This window comes from Salmo salar, chromosome 07 (assembly GCF_965601325.2).
Source record: "Salmo salar chromosome 07, fSalSal1, whole genome shotgun sequence".
NCBI lineage: Eukaryota > Metazoa > Chordata > Actinopteri > Salmoniformes > Salmonidae > Salmo > Salmo salar.
Genome location: NC_138297.1, coordinates 9,982,778 through 10,007,500, shown reverse-complemented (window position 1 = coordinate 10,007,500; position 24,723 = coordinate 9,982,778). Strand labels below are relative to the sequence as shown.

Here is a 24,723-nt window from a genome sequence, read left to right as displayed (position 1 = left end):
GTGTGTGTGTGTGTGTGTGTGTGTGTGCTTGTCTGTGTGTGTGTGTGGCAACTGATCACCCCAATAGAATCCACTAAAGACCTGTCTGTGTGTTTTTGCAGTTACGCTGGAAGTCGCCACACATGTGGCCCTCGAGAGTGGGGAGCAGGCAGCCCTGTCCCCGGGAATCGGCACTCCGCAGGGCGGCCATCAGTGGCAACGTCCTCGCCCTGCCGCCGCACCACGTCCCCACGGGCAGGAGTGTCCGGGTCTTCATCTGCGCCAACCCTGACGGTAAGACACTACTGGCCGGGAATCAAATATGCGAGTCCAGATGACTCTGAATAAACTGTTTTAGTGATGACCTAATCTGCGGAAAAGTGGGATGCTGCACGTCACAGTTTGTTCCTGGCGCATGTGTGACCTGTTACGCGCACAATGATACCTAAGTAATTGCACTTTTACCCATTTCCGACAGAAGATATGGTATGTTACCTGTAAAAAATATATAAGGCAATGTTTATATGACCGCCTTTCCAACAGTTTCCTTAGTTACCACTTATTTGCAGGTATACCTCTTTTATACATATCAGTGGGTAACTTGCGAATTGAGATGGGTGGGGTTGTTGTTAAACCATGGAGGCTGATTGCAGTCCAAATTAGGGAGATATTAAACAATGGAAGTGTTAATTAATTGACCTGCAAAAAAAAGCGGAGAACCATTCACACAGACCCAATACCTGTACTTTGGTTACAGGAATAACATGTCTGTGAAAATGCAATAATTATATGATCTCTAGGCGGATTTTAATTTGTAATGTTATTTACCCATGTCAGATATACCAACAAAATGGTCTACAACTGCAGACGTGGTAAATTAGTGGGATTTTGGTCTGTGGGTGGAAGGGATATTACAGACATGAAGGTTGATTTAGAATTCGCGCTGCTAAAATGTCCAATATTTATGTCAGATCTTTCCAGTTCATGAGAAAAAAAGAGCATTGAACAAAGGGCATATGTAGGTATGTAGTTTACTGTCTCCTCATCATGATGGTCCCAATGGTCCATACAAACGACAGGACAGGAGAGTGACATATCACGATACTCTACCAGCCCTGTCACTGACTGACACAGAGTGTTCCCCCGTCCAACAGTCAGTCACTAATGGCATTGTTCAATTCAATTAGGACGCGCATCAGCGCCATAGACATTAATGAGCCAAACCCACTCGACCGGAGTGGGTAGACCGAGATTATGCTTGTAGTTGTGTAGTTATTCTACCGTTCGGTCAACAACGGTCATATGGATGAATTAGCCAATTATAATATACGTCACTTCGTTTTGAAAAGTGATTTTAATCATATGGGATTCTGGTTAATCTCAAGCAATGTGAAATACGTTGTGAGGTAGGGATTTTCCTAACAGTTTGTGAGAAAACGTCAATGACGCGCAAGGCTGTGGGGGTGGGAGGGGGGAAAGCATGCACTTGCAGAGCTGCTGAATATGGCCTCGGGTCGGGAAGTAAAAATAGGCTTTCTAAAAGCGGAGTAAACAAACCAAGAGAGCTAGAGTAGCCTAGACACAAACAGAGAGGGTGAGATGAAGGGCGAGATGGAGAAAGGGACGATGACAAACTCATTGAAAAAAAAAAAAACAGGGCCAAATATTCCTCTTATTTTGTCCCGGTTTTATCAAATGGAAAACATACTAGAAGAAATTTGCCACCTGTTGCTGGTCCAATCATTAAATTGCACCTGCAGTAACTCTGAAGATGCTTAGAAATCAAAGGTCCAATAGCAATACATGGAAAATATGAAATGCATTTGAAATATTTGGCAGTCCATTTCAGGAACGATATTGACACACTGTTGACTAACGGTTACTGTACATTATACAAAGGGTGGGTCGAATCCTGAATGCTGAATGGTTAAAACCGCATTCCAGCCAGTGTCTATTCCACAAGTTACCACCGGCTAAATTTATGAAGTTAAAATGCTTATTTATTCTGTTCCATCTGACTGGGCAATCCACTGTCTCATCAGCCCAGCCAGGCAATTTATAAACTTCATCTCCACTATAAAAAGCATCTAGACATTATCTCACATTTCTTTTAGACTCACATTTAGTTTTCAACAGTGGAGATTTGTATAAACCTTGTTGTCTGTCTCTCCGACATTTGCAACATTGTTTTAATATTCATATTTGATCTCCAGCTGTCCCATAGTAATAATGTCGAGAGTCGAAACGAGACAGACAGACAGGCAGCATTTCTCAGCCCATCGAATTAACCAATCAGCTGGCATAATTTTTATGGATATACATTATACAAAGAAATGTCAATTGAAAAAAAGGTAAAACGGAACAAAGTGCAGCTAGTTTACAGTCTTTCCAGCTTGAGTCTGAAGTGATTGTGTTAGCTGTGTTGTTGGCTAGCTCCTCTGAACAACAGTGTCCTGACAAGTGAGCACATTTTCTATGCCAGGTGAAGTTGCGCCTCATTAGCTCATTGTTATGTATGCATCCAAATAAATGTCACTAGAAAACAGCTAGGATTGTAAAAAAAAAAAAATGTTTAGCCTAAAATGACATAATCTAACTGCCTGTAGCTCAGAACCTAAAGCAAGGATATGTATATTCTTCATACCATTTGAAAGGAAACATTTTGAAATTTGTGGAAATGTGCAACAAATGTAGGAGAATATAACTCATTAGATCTGGTAAAAGATAATACAAAGAAAAAACATGCGTTTAAAAAAAAAAAAGAATTCATCATCTTTGAAATGCAAGAGAAAGGCCATAAAATGACTTAGGAGTCTAGGCGCAATTTAGATTTTGGCCACTAGATGGCAGAAGTGTATGTGCAAAGATCTAGACTGATCCAGTGAGCCATTGCATTACTGTTCAGAATGTTGTATCAAGTCTGCGCAAATGTGCCTAATTGGTTTATTGATACATTTTCAAGTACATAACTGTGCACTCTCCTCAAACTATAGCATGGTATTCTTTCACTGTAATAGCTACTGTACATTGGACAGTGCAGTTAGATTAACAAGAATGTAATCTTTCTGCCCATATAAGACATGTCTATGTCCTGGAAAGTTTGCTGTTACTTACAACTGTCATGCTAATCACATTATGGCACGTTAGCTCAACCGTCCAGGTATAGGGACACTGATCCAAATGCAGCTACTGTGTTGTTATTCTGTCTGCAATGTTTGACGTGACTGTAAGTTAGCCGGAGCTGTCGAGCTAGCCAACAAGGGATAAGAACATTGCCAGCCAGTTTGGCAATGGAACATTTAGAACGAACGACTGGGTCACGTCCATAGATACAGAACAGAAATACTGAACAACTGGGTCGCGTCTCTGGCAACAGAACTGATCAAACGAACGACCAGCTGGCTTGCGTAGCAACCCTAGATTTGTGTCGGGACTATATCTTGTGGAAGGATGAAATGGTATGAATAAATTCATCAAAATAATGTTTTTAATTAAAATATGTAAATCATTATCTGAATATGTTGGTAACCCATTGTATATAAGTGATAATGCCCTCGAAGCCGCTGTTTGGAGGATATATTGGCACGGTTTGCCGCCCCTCGGTTTCTGGGGCATTATCACTTAAATGAAAGTCTTCTATCACATTACGTCATACAGAACTAGTCACTTTATTGTGAATTCATGATACTGGTGCTGGGAGGTAGACATTGATTCTACACCAATACACAGATACATTGTTGTGGAGAGAGAACGAGAGAGAGAGGCAGTGGAAAGAATCAACCAAAAAAACAGAGCAAATTGGAATGTTACTTGGCCCTAAACATAGTCTTGCTATTGCAAGAAGCCGCCATAGGCACACCTGGCTCTCGAGAGAAGACCCACAAAATGAGGTGAAAACTGAGCTGCACTTCCTAACTTTCTGCCAAATGTATGACCACATTAGAGTTACATATTTCTCACAGATCACACAGATTCACAAAGAATTTGAAAACAAATCAAACATGGATAAACTCCCATATCTGTCAGGCAAATATGCAGTGTGCAATCACAGCAGCAAGATGTGTGGCCCGTTGCCATGATAAAAGGGTAACCAGTGGAGCACAAACAACATTGTAAATACTACCAATTTCTGTTTATTTGTCTTCCCCTACCATTCGTACTAAAACTATTTGCACATTGCTAAAACACTGTACATAGCTGGTAATATAACACGTGATATGTCTTTATCTTTTTGAAACCTTTTTGAGTGTATTGTTTACTGTTCATTTCTAATTGTTTTTTGTTGATGTTGTTTTGTGTCTTTTCACTTTTATTTATTGTTTATTTCATTGCTTTGACAATGTAATTACATGTTTCTCATGCCAATAAAGCCCATTTGAACTGAATATAGAGAGGGAGAGAGAGGGAGAGAGAGAATTCACACCTTCATTGTCTGTGATCAGCACCAAGTGATCAGCAACTCTATGGACTGGAAAGGCTTTTTCTAGAAGTAACACAGTAATACCTTGCACTGTTGGTGGAGTGCTGTTCCACTAGAGGGCGCAACTTCTGCACCACACTAAGTTAAAGTGGTTTTGTCGTAATAACACCATGGCAAAGATGGAATAATAATATGTTATTAAGGAGTAATCTATAACCTATTGGGAAAGTGATCTAGAACCTATAGGGAGAGTGATCGAGAACCTATAGGGAAAGTGATCTAGAACCTATAGGGAGAGTGATCTAGAACCTATAGGGACAGTGATCTAGAACCTATAGGGAGAGTGATCTAGAACCTATAGGGAAAGTGATCTAGAACCTATAGGGAGAGTGATCTAGAACCAATAGGGAAAGTGATCTAGAACCTATAGGGAGAGTGATCTAGAACCTATAGGGAAAGTGATCTAGAACATATAGGGAGAGGGATCTAAAACCTATACTGAGAGTGATCTAGAACCTATAGGGAGAGTGATCTAGAACCTATAGGGAAAGTGATCTAGAACATATAGGGAGAGGGATCTAAAACCTATACTGAGAGTGATGTAGAACCTATAGGGAAAGTGATCTAGAACCTATAGGGAGAGTGATCTAGAACCTATACTGAGAGTGATCTAGAACCTATAGGGAGAGTGATCTAGAACCTATAGGGAGAGTGATCTAGAACCTATAAGGAGAGTGATATAGAACCTATAGGGAAAGTGATATAGAACCTATAGGGAGAGTGATCTAGAACCAATAGGGAAAGTGATCTAGAACCAATAGGGAAAGTGATCTAGAACCTATAGGGAAAGTGATCTAGAACCTATAGGGAGAGTGATCTACAACCAATAGGGAAAGTGATCTTGAATCTATAGTGAGAGTGATCTAGAACCTATAGTGAGAGTGATCTAGAACCTATAGTGAGAGTGATCTAGAACCTATAGTGAGAGTGATCTAAAACCTATAGGGAGAGTGATCGAGAACATACATGGTATAGGGACACCGATCCAAATGCAGCTACTGTGTTGTTATTCTGTCTGCAATGTTTGACGTGACTGTAAGTTAGCCGGAGTCGGCTAGCTAGCAAACAAGGGATAAGAACATTGCCAGCCAGTTTGGCAATGGAACATTTAGAACGAACGACTGGGTCACGTCCATAGATACAGAACAGAAATACTGAACAACTGGGTCGCATCTCTGGCAACAGAACTGATCAAACGAACGACCAGCTGGCTTGCGTAGCAACCCTAGATTTGTGTCGGGACTATATCTTGTGGAAGGATGAAATGGTATGAATAAATTCATCAAAATAATGTTTTTAATTAAAATATGTAAATCATTATCTGAATATGTTGGTAACCCGTTGTATAAAAGTGATAATGCCCTGGAAGCTGATATTTGGAGGATATATTGGCACGGTTTGCTGCCCCTCGGTTTCTGGGGCATTATCACTTAAATGAAAGTCTTCTATCACATTACGTCATACAGAACTAGTCACTTTATTGTGAATTCATGATACTGGTGCTGGGAGGTAGACATTGATTCTACACCAATACACAGATACATTGTTGTGGAGAGAGAACGAGAGAGAGAGGCAGTGGAAAGAATAGGGAAAGTGATCTAGAACCTATAGGGAAAGTGATCTAGAACCTATAGGGAAAGTGATCTAGAACCTATAGGGAAAGTGATCTAGAGCCTATAGGGAAAGTGATCTAGAGCCTATATCTAGAACCTATAGGGAAAGTGATCTAGAACCTATAGGGAAAGTGATCTAGAGCCTATATCTAGAACCTATAGGGAAAGTGATCTAGAACCTATAGGGAAAGTGATCTAGAACCTATATCTAGAACCTATAGGGAAAGTGATCTAGAACCTATAGGGAAAGTGATCTAGAACCTATATCTAGAACCTATAGGGAAAGTGATCTAGAGCCTATAGGGAAAGTGATCTAGAACCTATATCTAGAACCTATAGGGAAAGTGATCTAGAACCTATAGGGAAAGTGATCTAGAGCCTATAGGGAAAGTGATCTAGAACCTATAGGGAAAGTGATCTAGAGCCTATATCTAGAACCTATAGGGAAAGTGATCTAGAACCTATAGGGAGAGTGAACTAGGAGTATAAGGCACACTAGGGGAATGTGTGCACTAAGGAAGAGATGACCTTAAGGTCTACTTATGCTTTGCCAGAGGTAACTACAGTATTATAACAGTTGTACTGTGTTTTTAGATGTTTCTGGCCCTTCTGGGTCCTCTTCCCCAGATGTGATTCAGTGTTACAGATTGATGTGTTCTCTGCCTGGTAGTGACCTAAATCCTATGATGTACAGTCGTGTCACTGCCCAGACTAGTGTAGTCAAAGACCACAGACCGTCCTCTCAGTCCCCTGTTGATGATTCTGCCTTTAAGAAGCCTCTTACCAACCACTGTAACAAGGTTACTGCCGCTACTTACAGGGGCAATATGTCACTGAGGAATTCTTTAAGAATCAATGGCTTTATGGTTCATTTAAAAGTCCAAAAAGGGATGTACAAATCCCAGATTGCCATTTTAAGGACTCGTTGTATGTAGGTTATGGGCACAATAAAACATTGAAGCTGAGATGATTTTGCTGAAAGTTGTTCTAGTTTAGTTCATACCTTATAAAAAAATCACGACAGCGGAGATGGAAACAGGTACAATTGTATAATGCCGACAGATCATTTGTTTTGTTCGACCTGGTAAAATCTTTTTGTGTCGGGTAGAATGTATTAGGCGAGAAATGGCGGTGTAAACGCCTTTATGCACAAATATTGATATAATCATCATCATGTCGAAGTTCCTCCCACTTTGACTTGGGAAAGCGTGCAGTTTTATTAGGCTGCAGATGAAATAAGTTGCGATGAACTTCACAGGGGAGGTGAAAGGTCACGGTGATCTTAAAGCACCTTTTCTGATTCTGGTGACATGACGATCGATGCTTGACTGCCATTTGACAAACACAAAATATTCTCGCTCTTAAGACTGAAGGGGTTCGATGCGTAAAATGATCTATTCCTCCTACAGCATATCATCCAATGAGATGTTCAACTACTATAACCATTTTACCCTGGAATTAATATTCTCATTTTATTTTTGTTGCGCTTTATTAGCCTTTAGTAGCCTTTAGTAGCCTTTAGTAGCCTTTATTAGCCTTTAGTAGCCTTTATTAGCCTTTAGTAGCCTTTATTAGTCTTTAGTAGCCTTTATTAGCCTTTATTAGTCTTTAGTAGCCTTTATTAGCCTTTAGTATCCTTTAGTAGACTTTAGTATCCTTTAGTAGCCTTTATTAGCCTTTAGTATCCTTTAGTAGCCTTTATTAGCCTTTATTAGCCTTTATTAGTCTTTAGTAGCCTTAATAGCCTTTATTATCCTTTAGTAGCCTTTATTAGCCTTTAGTATCCTTTTTTAGCCTTTAGTAGCCTTAATTAGCCTTTATTAGTCTTTAGTAGCCTTTATTAGCCTTTAGTATCCTTTAGTAGCCTTTATTAGCCTTTATTAGCCTTTATTAGCCTTTATTAGACTTTAGTAGCCTTTATTAGCCTTGATTAGCCTTTAGTAGCCTTTAGTAGCCCTTATTAGCCTTTAGTAGCATTTAGTAGCCTTTATTAGCATTCAGTAGCATTTATTAGTCTTTATTATCCTTTAGTAGCCTTTAGTAGGCTTTATTAGCCTTTAGTATCCTTTATTAGCCTTTAATAGCCTTTAGTAGCATTTATTAGCCTTTATTAGCCTTTAGTAGCCTTTAGTAGGCTTTAGTAGCCTTTATTAGCCTTTAATAGCCTTTAGTAGCATTTATTAGACTTTATTAGCCTTTAGTAGCCTTTAGTAGCCTTTAGTAGCCTTTATTAGCCTTTATTAGCCTTTAGTAGCCTTTATTAGCCTTTAGTAGCATTTAGTAGCCTTTATTAGCCTTTATTAGCCTTTATTAGCCTTTAGTAGCCTTTATTAGCCTTTATTAGCCTTTAGTAGCCTTTATTAGCCTTTATTAGCCTTTATTAGCCTTTATTAGCCTTTAGTAGCATTTAGTAGCCTTTATTAGCCTTTAGTAGCCTTTAGTAGCCTTTATTAGCCTTTATTAGCCTTTAGTAGCCTTTATTAGCCTTTATTAGCCTTTAGTAGCCTTTATTAGCCTTTAGTAGCATTTAGTAGCCTTTAGTAGCATTTAGTAGCCTTTATTAGCCTTTATTAGCCTTTATTAGCCTTTAGTAGCCTTTATTAGCCTTTAGTAGCCTTTAGTAGCCTTTAGTAGCCTTTATTAGCCTTTATTAGCCTTTATTAGCCTTTAGTAGCCTTTATTAGCCTTTAGTAGCTTTCAGTAGCCTTTAGTAGCCTTTCTGTTGGACATATTATTCAAGGCCTCAGACTCTCCTTTCCATATAGCTATTCTCTCCTTTACTTAGAATATTACTAGTCTAGAAAATCTCTCTCTCTCTCCTCATCCCTTCTCACAACAACTACCTTATACACACAAGTGCATGAATAAGAATATACATAAAAATAATGTATAGAAAGAATGTATATAAAAATATATGGATGAGCGATGGCCGAACGACATAGGCATGATGCAGTAGATGGTATAGAGTACAGTATATACATATGAGATGAGTAATGTAGGGTATGTAAATATTAAAGTGGCAGCAGCCACTCAATGTTAGTGATGGCTGTTTAACAGTCTGATGGCCTTGAGATAGAAGCTGTTTTTCAGTCTCTTGGTTCCAGCTTTGATACACCTGTACTGACCTCGCCTTCTGGATGATAGCGGGGTGAACAGCCAGTGGCTCGGGTGGTTGATGTCCTTGATGATCTTTATGGCCTTCCTGTGACATCGGGTGTTGTAGGTGTCCTGGAGGGCAGGTAGTTTGCCCCCGGTGATGCGTTGTGCAGACCTCACTACCCTCTGGAGAGCCTTAGAGAGGCACTGCTCTCTCTGTCTGTGTGGGTGGACCATTTCAGTTTGTTTAAAACTTTCCCTCTGCTGTTTCCTGAAGTCCACGATCATCTGGTTTCTGAGGGAGAATAGGAACGATTGAGTCAGTTGAGCCAGTTGAGCCTCTCCCCATCTCTCTCTCTCCTCCCCCTCTATCTCTCTCTCTCTGTTTCTCCCTCCCTCCCCCCTCTCTATCTCTCCCCCCTCTCTCTCTCTCCTCCCCCTCTCTCCCTCCTCCCCCTCTCTCTCTCTCTCTCTCTCTCCTCCCCCCCTCTCTCTCTCTCTCTGTTTCTCCCTCCCTCCCCCCTCTCTATCTCTCCCCCCTCTCTCTCTCTCCCCCCCTCTCTCCCTCCTCCCCCTCTCTCTGTTCCCCCTCTCTCTCTCTCTCTCTCTCTGTCTCCCACCTCTCTCTCTCTGTTTCTCCCCCTCTCTCTCTCTCTCTCCTCCCTCTCTCTCTCTGTTTCTCCCCCCTCTCTCTCTCCCCCTCTCTCTCTCTCTCCTCCCTCTCTCCCACCTCTCTCTATCTCTGTTTCTCCCCCCTTTCTCTCTCCCTCTCTCTTTCTCTCTCTCTCTCTCTCTCTCTCTCCCTCTCTCTCTATCCCCCCTCGCTCTCTATTTCTCCCCCCCTCTCTCTCTCTCTCTCTCCCCCCTCTCTCTCCCACCGCTCTCTCTGTTTCTCCCCCTCCCTCTCTCTCTCTCCCCCTCTCTCCCACCTCTCTCTCTGTTTCTCCCCCTCCCTCTTTCTCTCTTTCCCTCTCTCTCCACCCCTCTCTCTGTTTCCCCCTCCTCTCTCTTCCCCTCTCTCTCTCTCTCCACTCTCTCCCGTAGACATATCTTTCCAGAGCTAGTTAAACACAGGTACAATGAGGACCTGGTGCTTGTCCAGTGTTGGTGCTGTTATGATATTATGAGGGGCATTATAGAGTCCAGTAGAGTTTAGAGTGTGGTACTGTGCAGTTTCCTTGTGAATGTTTATGCTCTTCCAAAGCCTTCATCAGAATGACAATGAACGAACAAACACACAGTAAAACGAACTTCATACAATCAATAGAAATTTGAATCAGACGCTGTGTTTCTATGACATCTGTGTCAGTGTGTATGTAAACTGTTTAGGGCCGACCCCATTCTGTCGAATGGTCCATTGTTTGGTCAATAGGCTGTTGGTCGACCAAGATTTCTTCAGTGGAGCAGTAGCAAAATTCATGTGCAAGACACCTATTTGATTCATGCCTGTCTGAGGGGACTGATCCATTGTAGAGGCCTGTCTGAGTGGAGTGATCCATTGTAGAGGCCTGTCTGAGTGGAGTGATCCGTTGTAGAGGCCTGTCTGAGTGGACTGATCCATTGTAGAGGCCTGTCTGAGTGGACTGATCCGTTGTAGAGGCCTGTCTGAGTGGAGTGATCCATTGTAGAGGCCTGTCTGAGTGGAGTGATCCATTGTAGAGGCTTGTCTGAGTGGAGTGATCCATTGTAGAGGCCTGTCTGAGTGGACTGATCCATTGTAGAGGCCTGTCTGAGTGGACTGATCCATTGTAGAGGCCTGTCTGAGTGGACTGATCCATTGTAGAGGCCTGTCTGAGTGGACTGATCCATTGTAGAGGCCTGTCTGAGTGGACTGATCCATTGCAGAGGCCTGTCTGAGTGGAGTGATCCATTGTAGAGGCCTGTCTGAGTGGAGTGATCCATTGTAGAGGCCTGTCTGAGTGGACTGATCCATTGTAGAGGCCTGTCTGAGTGGAGTGATCCATTGTAGAGGCCTGTCTGAGTGGACTGATCCATTGTAGAGGCCTGTCTGAGTGGACTGATCCATTGTAGAGGCCTATCTGAGTTGACTGATCCGTTGTAGAGGCCTGTCTGAGTGGACTGATCCATTGTAGAGGCCTGTCTGAGTGGAGTGATCCATTGTAGAGGCCTGTCTGAGGGGACTGATCCATTGTAGAGGCCTATCTGAGTGGAGTGATCCATTGTAGAGGCCTGTCTGAGTGGAGTGATCCATTGTAGAGGCCTGTCTGAGTGGACTGATCCGTTGTAGAGGCCTGTCTGAGGGGACTGATCCATTGTAGAGGCCTGTCTGAGTGGAGTGATCCATTGTAGAGGCCTGTCTGAGTGGACTGATCCATTGTAGAGGCCTGTCTGAGTGGACTGATCTGTTGTGGAGGCCTGTCTGAGTGGACTGATCCGTTGTGGAGGCCGTGAGGCCCAGTCCATCACTCTAAGACATGTGCTACTATGCAACAATAATAAAAACAATATTATTTTATCACAAATGTGCTTTCTCCCACGTTGGATAGCAGTCTCTGTCAGCGGTTCTGAAACATCAGTGCTCTGTTGAATTGCCGCTTTTTCCTAGACCATGTTTCTATGTGCTTAATAGCAAAGTTACCCAGCATATTGGTGTTGAGGACAATGTGGCGGAGGCAGCAGTGGTGTTAGGAGATGAGAAAACAGCTCTTGCCTTAATTGTCTAAGAAAAGTGAGGCGAGAAGAAACCCCAACTTAATTAGGTCTATTTTCAAGATCCTAACTGTTAAATGTGCCTGCCTTCATAAATCATCCACATACACTACCGTTCAAAAGTTTGGGGTCACATTAAATTGTATCCGCAAAACACCAGTCTCAACGTCAACAGTGAAGAGGCGACTCCGGGATGCTGGCCTTCTAGGCAGAGTTGCAAAGAAAAAGCCATATCTCAGACTGGCCAATAAAAATAAAAGATTAAAATGGGCAAAAGAACACAGACACTGGACAGAGGAACTTTGCCTAGAAGGCCAGCATCCCGGAGTCGCCTCTTCACTGTTGACGTTGAGACTGGTGTTTTGCGGTACAACTTACTGAAGCTGCCAGTTGAGGACTTGTGAGGCGTCTGTTTCTCAAACTAGACACTCTAATCAAATCAAAGTTTATTTGTCATGTGCGCCAAATAAAACAGGTGTAGACCTTACAGTGAAATGCTTACTTACAGGCTCTAACCAATAGTGCAAAAAAGGTATTAGGTGAACAATAGGTAGGTAAAGAAATAAAACAACAGTAAAAAGACAGGCTGTATACAGTAGCGAGGCTATAAAAGTAGCGAGGCTACATACAGACACCGGTTAGTCAGACTGATTGAGGTAGTATGTACATGTAGATATGGTTAAAGCGACTATGCATATAGAGAGTAGCAGTAGCGTAGAAGAGGGTTGGCGGGTGGTGGGACACAATGCAGATAGCCCGGTTAGCCAATGTGCGGGAGCACTGGTTGGTCGGCCCAATTGAGGTAGTATGTACATGAATGTATAGTTAAAGTGACTGATGTGGTGTACTCCTGAATGCCATTGGAAGAATCCCGGAACATGTTCCAGTCTGTGATATTAAAACAGTCCTGTAGTTTAGCATCTGCTTCATCTGACCACTTTTTTATATACCGAGTCACTGGTGCTTCATGCTTGAATTTTTGCTTGTAAGCAGGAATGAGGACGATAGAGTTGTGGTCGGATTTACAAAATGGAGGGCGAGGGAGAGTTTTGTACGTGTCTCTGTGTGTGGTGTACAGGTGATCCAGAATTGTTTTCCCTCTGGTTGCACATTTAACATGTTGATAGAAATTTGGTAGAACTGATTTAAGTTTCCCTGCATTAAAGTCTCCGGCCACTAGGAGCGCCGCCTCTGGGTGAGTGGTTTCCTGTTTGCTTATTTCCTTATACAGCTGACTGAGTGTGGTCTTACTGCCAGCATCTGTCTGTGGTGGTAAATAAACAGCCACGAAAAGTATAGCTGAAAACTCTGTAGGCAAGTAGAGTGGTCTGCAATTTATCACAAGATACTCTTCTTCAGGTGAGCAAAATCTAGAGACTTCCTTAGATTTTGTGCATCAGCTGTTGTTACAAATATGCACAGACCGCCCCCCCTCGTCTTACCGGAGTGTGCTGTTCTATCTTGCCGGTGCAGCGTATATCCCGCTAGCTGAATATCCATGTCATCATTCAGCCACGATTCCGTGAAACATAGGATATTACAGTTTTTGATGTCCCGTTGGTAGGATATTCGTGATCGTACCTCGTCTAGTTTATTGTCCAATGATTGCACGTTGGTGAGTAGTATTGACGGTAACGGCAGCTTTCCCACTCGCCTTTTCCGGATCCTGACCAGGCATCCGGCTCTTTGTCCTCTGTACCTACGTCGCTTCCTCTTGCAAATAACGGGGATATTGGCCCTGTCGGGTGTTTGGAGAATGTCCTGTGCGTCTTGCTTGTTGAAGAAAAACTCTTTGTCTAATCCGAGGTGAGTGATCGCTGTCCTGATATCCATAAGCTATTTTTTGTTAATGACCACGTTAATGACCACGTTAATGAACATGTTAATATCAAAGTTAATGACCATAGTCTCATTGTCATATCACTGTGTGGTGTGGTGTCCACGTTAATGATCACGTTAATGACCATTGTCTCATTGTCAAATAAAATAAAATGTTATTGGTCACATGCACATGTTTAGCAGATGTCGTTGCAGGTGTAGTGAAACGCTTGTGTTCCTAGCTCCAACCGTGCAGTAGTATCTAACAAATCACAACAATACACATCACAAATCTAAAAGTAAAATAATGGAATAAAGAAATATATAAATATTAGGAGGAGTAATGTCAGAGTGGCATTGACTAAAATACAGTAGAATAGAATACAGTATATACAGTTGAAGTCGGAAGTTTACATACACCATAACCAAATACATTTAAACTCAGTTTTTTACAATTCCTGACATTTAATGCTAGTAAAAATTCCCTGCCTTAGGTCAGTTAGGATCACCACTTTATTTTAAGAATGTGAAATGTCAGAATAATAGTAGAGACCAAGCTATTTGCGACCAAGCTTTAACTTCCTGACTGATGTCTTGAGATGTTGCTTCAATATATCCACATAATTTTCCTACCTCATGATGCCATCTATTTTGTGAAGTGCACAAGTCCCTCCTGCAGCAAAGCACCCCCACAACATGATGCTGCCACCCCCGTGCTTCATGTTTGAGATGGTGGTTTTTGGCTTGCAAGCCTCCCCCTTTTTCCTCCAAACATAACGATGGTCATTATGGCCAGTTATATTTTTGTTTCATCAGACCAGAGGACATTTCTCCAAAAAGTACGTTCTTTGTCCCCATGTGCAGTTTCAAACTGTAGTCTGGCTTTTTTATGGCGGTTTTGGAGCAGTGGCTTCTTCCTTGCTGAGGGGCCTTTCAGGTTATGTCGATATAGGACTCATTTTACTGTGTATATAGATACTTTTGTACCTGTTTCCTCCAGCATCTTCACAAGGTCCTTTGCCGTTGTTCTGGGAATGATTTGCACTTTTCACGCCAAAGTACGTTAATCTCTAGGAGACAGAACACGTCTCCTTCCTGAGCGGTATGGCGGCTGCATAGTCCTATGGTGTTTATACTTACATACTATTGTTTGTACAGATGAACGTGGTACCTTCAGGCGTTTGGAAATTGTTCCCAAGGATGAACCAGCCTTGTGGAGGTCTACAATTTTTTTCTGAGGTCTTGTTGATTTCTTTTGATTTTCCCATGATGTCAAGCAGAGGCACTGAGTTTGAAGGTAGGCCTTTAAATACATCCACAGGTACACCTCCAATTGACTCAAATGATGTCAATTAGCCTATCAGAAGGTTCTAAAGCCATGACATAATTTTCTGGAATTTTCCAAGCTGTTTAAAGGCACAGTCAACTTAGTGTATGTAAACTTCTGACCCACTGGAAGTGTGATACAGTGAATTATAAGTTAAATAATCTGTCTGTAAACAATTGTTGGAAAAATTACTTTTGTCATGCACAAAGTAGATGGCCTACCCGACTTGCCAAAACTAGAGTTTGTTAACAAGACATTTGTGGAGTGGTTGAAAAGTGAGTTTTAATGACTCCAACCTAAGTGTATGTAAACCTCCGACTTCAACTGTACATATGAGATGAGTAAAGCAGCATGTAAACATTATTAAGTGACTAGTGTTCCATTATTAAAGTGGCCAGTGATTCCATGTCTATGTATATAGGGCAGCAGCCTCTAAGGTGCAGGGTTATGTAACCGGGTGGTAGCCAGCTAGTGATGGCTATTTAACAGTCTGATGCCCTAGAGATAGAAGCTGTTTTCAGTCTCTCGGTCCCAGCTTTGATGCACCTGTACTGATCTCGCCTTCTGGTTGATAGTGGGGTGAACAGGCCATGGCTCGGGTAGTTGATGTCCTTGATGATCTTTTTGGCCTTCCTGTGACATCAGGTGCCATAGGTGTCCTGGAGGGCAGGCAGTGTGCCCTCGGTGATGCGTTGGGCAGACAGCACCACCCTCTGGTGAGCCCTGCGGTTGTGGGTGGTGCAGTTGTCGTACCAGGCGGTGATACAGCCCTACAGGATGCTCTCAATGGTGCGTCTGTATAAGTTTCTGAGGGTGTTAGGGGCCAAGAAGAATTTCGAGGAGCTGTAGGACCTTGTTGTGTCGTCTGCAAACTTGATGATTGAGTTAGAGGCGTGCTTGGCCACGCAGTCATGGATGAACAGGGAGTACAGGAGGGGGCTGAGCACACACCCTTGTGGGGCCCCTGTGTTGAGTATCAGCGAAGTGGAGGTGTTGTTTCCTACCTTCACCACCTTGGGGTGGTGAAGGTAGGAAACAACACCTCCAGCCCGTCAGGAACTGGACTTGGTCTTTTACCAAATAGGGCTATCTTCTGTATACCACCCCAACCTTGTCACAACTGATTGGCTCAAACACATTAAGAAGGCAAGACATTCCACAAATAAACTTTTAACAAGGCGCACATGTTATTTGAAATGTATTCCAGGTGACTACCTCATGAAGATGGCTGGGAGAATGCCAAGAGTGTGCAAAGCAGTCATCAATGCAAAGGGTGGCTACTCTGAATAATCTAAAATATATTTTGATTTGTTTAACACTATTTTGGTTACTACATGATTCCATATGTGTTATTTCATAGTTTTGATGTCTTCACTATTATTCTACAATGTAGAACATAGTAAAAATAAAGAAAAACCCTTTAATGAGTAGGTGGGTCAAAACTTTTGAATGGTGATAGCTATGTGGGTAGTGCGTAGGGCTTGACGATTGCTATGTGGGTAGTGTGTAGGGCTTGACGATTGCTATGTGGGTAGTGTTTGGGCTTAATGATTGCTTTGTGGGTAGTGTGTAGCTGATGAGAATGCTAAGAATTAGGTAGAATTAGGCTCTGGAGTGGACATTGGGCTCTGGGGTGGACAGTGGACACTGGAGTGGACAGTGGACTCTGGAGTGGACTAAGTAGAGTGGAGAAATTATGATAGAGTGAGAGGAGAAGGAGAGGAGGAGGAGGAGGAGGAAGAGGAGAAGGAGGACTAGGAGAGGAGGAGAAGAGGAGTCGGAGAGGAGATGGAGGAGGAGGATGAAGAGGAGAGTCAGAGTAGGAGAGGACGAGGACGAGGATGAGAGTCAGAGTAGGAGAGGATGAGGATGAGAGTCAGAGTAGGAGAGGATGAGGACGAGGAGTCTACAGCATGGACATTCAGCTGTAGCTGTCAGTAAGAGCTGTGGCATGGAATTGAAGAGAGACACTTTGTGTGTGTGTGTGTGCGTGCGTGTGCGTGTACGTGCGTGTGTGCATGCGTTTCCAAGACGACAGGCGCTCTGCCATGTCTGTCACACACACTTTACACACACACTCATCTCTGTGCCATGCTTACGTCAACATGCCATACTTCATCATATCTGGGGAAAAGAGCAGCGATTTACTGTTATCAGCACCATGTGCTTTCACACACACCTTGACTTATTCCACCTGTTGTTTTGTTACAGCCTGAATTCAAAATGGATTAAAACAAATATATACAAAAATCTCACCCATCTACACACGATAACCCATAATGACAAAGTGAAAACCTTTTTTTATTTTATTTTTTTATCCTTGAGATAACACTACAGCTTGATTGGAGTCCACCTGTGGCCAAATCAAATGTTTGGACATGATTTAGAAAGAAACCCACCTGTCTATATAAGGTCCCACAGTTGACAGTGAATGTCAGAGCAGAACCTATTCCATGAAGGCCAAGGAACTGTCTGTAGATCTCAGAACCTATTCCATGAAGGCCAAGGAACTGTCTGTAGATCTCAGAACCTATTCCATGAAGGCCAAGGAACTGTCTGTAGATCTCAGAACCTATTCCATGAAGGCCAAGGAACTGTCTGTAGATCTCAGAACCTATTCCATGAAGGCCAAGGAACTGTCTGTAGATCTCAGAACCTATTCCATGAAGGCCAAGGAACGGTCTGTAGATCTCAGAACCTATTCCATGAAGGCCAAGGAACTGTCTGTAGATCTCAGAACCTATTCCATGAAGGCCAAGGAACTGTCTGTAGATCTCAGAACCTATTCCATGAAGGCCAAGGAACTGTCTGTAGATCTCAGAACCTATTCCATGAAGGCCAAGGAACTGTCTGTAGATCTCAGAACCTATTCCATGAAGGCCAAGGAACTGTCTGTAGATCTCAGAACCTATTCCATGAAGGCCAAGGAACTGTCTGTAGATCTCAGAACCTATTCCATGAAGGCCAAGGAACTGTCTGTAGATCTCAGAACCTATTCCATGAAGGCCAATGAACTGTCTGTAGATCTCAGAACCTATTCCATGAAGGCCAAGGAACTGTCTGTAGATCTCAGAACCTATTCCATGAAGGCCAAGGAACTGTCTGTAGATCTCAGAACCTATTCCATGAAGGCCAAGGAACTGTCTGTAGATCTCAGAACCTATTCCATGAAGGCCAAGGAACTGTCTGTAGATCTCAGAACCTATTCCATGAAGGCCAAGGAACTGTCTGTAGATCTCAGAACCTATTCCATGAAGGCCAAGGAACTGTCTGTAGATCTCAGAACCTATTCCATGAAGGCCAAGGAACTGTCTGTAGATCTCAGAACCTATTCCATGAAGGCCAAGGAACTGTCTGTAGATCTCAGAACCTATTCCATGAAGGCCAAGGAACTGTCTGTAGATCTCAGAACCTATTCCATGAAGGCCAAGGAACTATCTGTAGATCTCAGAACCTATTCCATGAAGGCCAAGGAACTGTCTGTAGATCTCAGAACCTATTCCATGAAGGCCAAGGAACTGTCTGTAGATCTCAGAACCTATTCCATGAAGGCCAAGGAACTGTCTGTAGATCTCAGAACCTATTCCATGAAGGCCAAGGAACTGTCTGTAGATCTCAGAACCTATTCCATGAAGGCCAAGGAACGGTCTGTAGATCTCAGAACCTATTCCATGAAGGCCAAGGAACTGTCTGTAGATCTCAGAACCTATTCCATGAAGGCCAAGGAACTGTCTGTAGATCTCAGAACCTATTCCATGAAGGCCAAGGAACTGTCTGTAGATCTCAGAACCTATTCCATGAAGGCCAAGGAACTGTCTGTAGATCTCAGAACCTATTCCATGAAGGCCAAGGAACTGTCTGTAGATCTCAGAACCTATTCCATGAAGGCCAATGAACTGTCTGTAGATCTCAGAACCTATTCCATGAAGGCCAATGAACTGTCTGTAGATCTCAGAACCTATTCCATGAAGGCCAAGGAACTGTCTGTAGATCTCAGAACCTATTCCATGAAGGCCAAGGAACTGTCTGTAGATCTCAGAACCTATTCCATGAAGGCCAAGGAACTGTCTGTAGATCTCAGAACCTATTCCATGAAGGCCAAGGAACTGTCTGTAGATCTCAGAACCTATTCCATGAAGGCCAAGGAACTGTCTGTAGATCTCAGAACCTATTCCATGAAGGCCAAGGAACTGTCTGTAGATCTCAGAGACAGAACTGTGAGGAGGCATATACACTTCATGAGTATGTGGACTACTACTCGTCCAACATCTCATTCCAAAATCATGGGCACTAATATGGAGTTGGTCTCCCTATTGCTGCTATAACAGCTTCCACTCTTCTGGGAAGTCTTTCCACTCGATGTTGGAACATTGCTGCGTGGACTTGCTTCAATTCAGTCACCAGAGCGTTAGTGAGGTCGGGCACTGATGTTGGGCGATTACGCCTGGCCTGGAGTCGGCGTTCCAATTCATCCCAAAGGTGTTTGATGGGGTAGAGTTCAGGGATCTGTGCAGGCCAGTCAAGTTCTTCCACACCAATCTCGACAAACCATTTCTGTATGGACCTCGCTTTGTGCACGAGGGCATTGTCATGATCAAATAGGCAAGGGCCTTCCCCAAACTGTTTCCACAAAGTTGGAAGCACAGTATCGTCTAGAATGTCATTGTATGCTGTAGCATTAAGATTTCCCTTCACTGGAACTAAGGGGCCTAGCCTGAACCATGAAAAACAGCCCCAGACCATTATTCCTCATCCACCAAACTTTACAGTTGGCACTATGCATTGGGGCAGGTAGCGTTCTCCTGGCATCCACTAAACCCAGATTCATCCGTCTGACTGCCATTTGGTGAACCTTGATTCATCACTCCAGAGAATGTGTTTCCACTGCTCCAGAATGATGGTGAGCTTTACACCACTCCAGCCGACACTTGGCATTGTACATGGTGATCTTAGGCTTGTGTGCGGCTGCTCGGCCATGGAAACCCATTTCATGAAGCTCCCGATGAACAGTTCTTGTGCTGACATTGCTTCCAGAGGCAGTTTGGAACTCGGTAGGGAGTGTTGCAACTGAGGACAGACGATTTTTACGCGCTTCAGCACTCTGCGGTCATATTCTGTGAGCTTGTGTGGTCTACCACATGCGTCTGAGCCATTGTTGTTCCTAGAAGTTTCCACTTCACAATAACAGCACTCACAGCTGACCGGGGCAGCTCTAGCAGGGCAAAAATTTGATAAACTAACTTGTTGGAAAGGTGGCATCCTTTGACGGTGTCACGTTGAAAGTCACTGAGCTCTTCAGTAAGGCCATTCTGCTGCCAATATTTGTCTATGGAGATTGCATGGCTGTGTGCTTTATTTTAAACACCTGTGAGCAACGGTTGTGGCTGAAATTGCCGAATCCACTCATTTGAAGAGGTGTTCACATACACTATATATACAAAAGTATCTGAGGAAGGGTATAAAATAATTTCTAGAGTGTTGAACATTTCCAAGAGCACAGTGGTCTTCATAATTGGGAAATGCAAAAAATATGGAACTGCCCAGACTCTGATTAGAGCTGGCCGTCTGACCAAACTGAGCAACCGGGCAAGAATGATCTTCGTCAGGTAGGTGACCAAGAACGCAATGTCCACTGTGACAGAACTTCAGAGTTCCTTGGCTGAGATGGGAGAATCTGCTAGAAGGACAACAGTCTATACAGCACTTCACAAATCTGGGCTTTATGGGAAAGTGGCCAGACGGAATCCACTCCTGAGAAAAAGGCACATGACAGCACGCCTGAAGTTTGCAAAAAGTCATGTGAAAGAAGGAGCATAAGGCAAAAGATTCTGTGGTCTGATGAGCCAAAATGTTCACTCTTTTACGCCTGAATGCAATGCGCTACGTCTAGAGAAAACCAGGCATAGCTCATCACCCATCTAACACCATCCCAACCATGAAGCATGGTGATGGCAGCATCAAGTAATGGGGATGCTTTTCAGTGGTATGGACTGGAAGACTGATAAAGATAGAGGGAACAATGAATGGAGCCAAATACAGGCAAACCCTTGATGAGAACCTGCTTCAGAGGGCAGACAAACTTAAACTCAGGCAAAGTTTTATGTTCCAACAGGACAATGACCCCAAGAATATAGCCAAAACAACCCTTGAATGGTTTCAAAACATGAATGTGTAAGTCTATGAGTGGCCTCGCTAAAGCCAAGACTTGATTCCCATTGAAAATCTGTGGAAAGACTTGAAGATTTCTGTTCACCACCGCTCCAGATGTGCAAAGCTGATACAGACATACCCAAGATGACTCAAAGCTGATACAGACATACCCAAGATGACTCAAAGCTGATACAGACATACCCAAGATGACTCAAAGCTGATACAGACATACCCAAGATGACTCAAAGCTGATACAGACATACCCAAGATGACTCAAAGCCGATACAGACATACCCAAGATGACTCAAAGCTGTAATCACCACCAAAGGTGCTTCTACAAAGTATTGAGTCAGGGGTGTAAATGCGTATGTAGCCACAGGAGGCAGATGATTCTTTGATATTTATTACATCCAAAAGGGGTAGGCAAGAGAACGGTCGTGGACAGGCAAAAGGTCAAAACCAGTTCAGAGTCCAGGAGGTACAGTGTCGAGGCAGGCTCGAGGTCAGGGCAGGCAGGTACAGAGTCCAGAAAACAGGCAAGCGTCAAAACCGGGAAGACTAGTAAACGAGAATAGAACAGGCAGGCACACGAGAAAAACACGCTGGTTGACTTGGAACATACAAGACGAACTGGCACAGAGAGACAGGAAACACAGGTATAAATATACTGGGGATAACAAGCAACACCTGGAGGGGGTGGAGACAATAACAAGGACAGGTGAAACTGATCAGGGTGTGACAAATGAGATATTTCTGTATTTCATTTTCAATACATTTGCAAACTTTCCTAAAAACATGTTTTTAAATTTGTCATTATAGGGTGTAGATGGTTGAGAGGAAAAAAAATATTTAATCCATTTTGAATTCAGGCTGTAACTTTAACAAAATGTTGAATAAGTCAAGGGGTTTGAATTCAGGCTGTAACTTTAACAAAATGTTGAATAAGTCAAGGGGTTTGAATTCAGGCTGTAACTTTAACAAAATGTTGAATAAGTCAAGGGGTTTGAATTCAGGCTGTAACTTTAACAAAATGTTGAATAAGTCAAGGGGTTTGAATTCAGGCTGTAACTTTAACAAAATGTTGAATAAGTCAAGAGGTTTGAATTCAGGCTGTAACTTTAACAAAATGTTGAATAAGTCAAGGGGTTTGTATTCTTTCTGATGACAATGTAACTGTAGTTCAGCTAGGAAATTATAGAGTGTTTAGTAAATAGCTTGCGTTTTAGAAATGCACATATTTTATAACAGAAAAGAAGCCTGTGTCATCCAAAAGCCCCTAAAAAATTATCTAACCCTAAAAATAGTGTCCTAGTTTTGTAGCACGAACCAGTCTTGAGCAGGGGACATATTTGAGTGTGACACATTTGTGTTTGATGTGTTCCATCATCACGGGGACTGTTCTTCTCCTGGGCATGTTCTGTTTTTAACTGTCTGTCCATCCAGACCTAGCCCCCTCCGGAGAGAGAGAGAGAAAGAGAGAGAGAGAGAGAGAGAGACTGGACGGGCTCTGTCCTATCCAATTATTGTAACCCGGGGGTGGGCAGTGGGAAGGAGAGAAAGACAGAAGGAGGGATGAGGAATGAAAGTGGAATAGAACAATGACCCATAGAGTCACTAGTCTAAGATACCCTCCCCACCCTAACTATGCCATGCCACGTACCCTACATACACTTTATTCCACTCAGTGTTTTTGATTCAGAAAGATGATGCCATGAGCCATTTTTTTGTCTCTGTCTCGATTTGCACACTCTCACCTATAATTTGCGAAGAGCCAATAATGGCATTTTTGGCAGATTTAGCTACTGTTGATGTTGAGGTCTGTAAGTGGGAAGTCGACATGTTATGATGACGTCATCTTTCTGAATGAAGGATATAGCCTTTTAATGTAACTGTGATACACTGCTCTCAGAACAGCCTCAACTCGTCGGGGCATGGACTCTACAAGGTGTCGAAGCGTTCCACAGGGATGTTGACTCCAATGCTTCCCACAGTTGTGTCAATTTGGCTGGAGGTCTTTTGGGTGGTGGACCATTCTTCATACACACGGGGATCTTGATACACAGTGTGAAAACCCCAGCAGCGTTGCAGTTCTTGACAAAAACTGGTGTGCCTGGCACCTACTAACATACCCCGTTCAAAGGCACTTAATTATTTTGTCCTGCACATTCACCCTCTGAATGGCACAAACACACAATTCATGTCTCAACTGTCTCAAGGATTAAAACTCGTTATTTAACCCGTCTCCTCCCCTTCATCTACACTGATTGAAGTGGATTTAACAAGTGACATCAATAAGAGATCATAGCTTTCACCTGGATTCACCTGGTCAGTCTATGTCAAGGAAAGAGCAGGTATTCTTAATGTTTTGTACACTCAGTGTATATTTGTGCTTTCTCGGGTCAATGTTGCAACCATATGGTGGTATGTACTGAATGTATGTATCATACAGTGAGAAAGCACTTCATTCATACTAATCAATGTGTTATCTCTGATAGTAATCAATGTGTTATCTCTGATACTAATCAATGTGTTATCTCTGATACTAATCAATGTGTTATCTCTGATACTAATCAATGTGTTATCTCTGATACTAATCAATGTGTTATCTCTGATAGTAATCAATGTGTTATCTCTGATACTAATCAATGTGTTATCTCTGATACTAATCAATGTGTTATCTCTGATACTAATCAATGTGTTCTCGCTGTCATCTTGTTTTCAGACACAGAAGCGGAGAGGAACGCACTGAAAGAGCATGTCTACCCCAAACTAAGGGACTTCTGCAGAGAGAATTATGGGATTGAGTTCCAGGTAATATAAAATGTCCCTTTTTTTCTCTTTGGCTGTCTTGCAGTGTAAGAAAGATGTTTTTAAACATATCCCCAGTGATGCTCAGGTTAACTCATAACCTGCAATCCCCTGTGGTTATATCCGCAGAGCGGCGGGTTTAGGGTCATGAAATATTGTGTGGATGAAGGGTGGTTGGTTGCGTTTCGGTTGAATAATGAAAAAACGATACATAAAAAAAAATCATAAATGTATCATTCTTGTGCAATTTATATCTATAGACTACATTGAGGTTTTTCTTTGATTATTTTAGGCTATCTGCCATTAAGCTTTAGGGCCTACCTTTACGCACGCCTAACAGCAGACACACCAATTGCAAAAATGCTTTTGGGAACGAGCAGAAAAAGTTAACATTGATCCACTGAGGCAATGTTAGAGTTTAATCCAATAGGAGGAAAGCTGTGGAATGGAGATTTGAAAATAAAGAGAAGGGAGGGTCAGAACAGTAATGTTTGGGAAAGATTTTAAGGGGTAAAAGAGGATGATGGCAGTGCCTATTTTATGTGTGATGATTGTGAGGCGCTATACAAATTCGACAGTCAAGATGGGGACTTCAAATAGGCCTTCGGTACCTTAAGGGAACTCTAGCCTACTGTTCAGATGGGTTAAATGGAAACTGAAATCTGGACACTGACTGAAGGTCTATAACCTCGCACATAGTCCTTTTTAACTCCTGCAGAATTAAGCATTTCTTGCAGTAAAATGATACATGAAACAGGAGTGGATAAATATGATTTCTTCCT

General features: G+C 42.6%; 1 protein-coding gene across 1 annotated transcript in view; it reads left to right on the top strand.

The window, feature by feature from the left end:
* The window catches only part of nwd2 (NACHT and WD repeat domain containing 2), a 75,863-nt gene that overhangs the window by 1,014 nt on the left and 50,126 nt on the right, over positions 1-24,723 (top strand). The window contains exons 2-3 of the mRNA XM_014206477.3: positions 102-273; positions 23,856-23,944. Coding sequence (XP_014061952.1) covers positions 123-273; positions 23,856-23,944 — 240 coding nt within the window. The 5' untranslated portion in view covers positions 102-122. The remainder of the gene's footprint in view (positions 1-101; positions 274-23,855; positions 23,945-24,723) is intronic.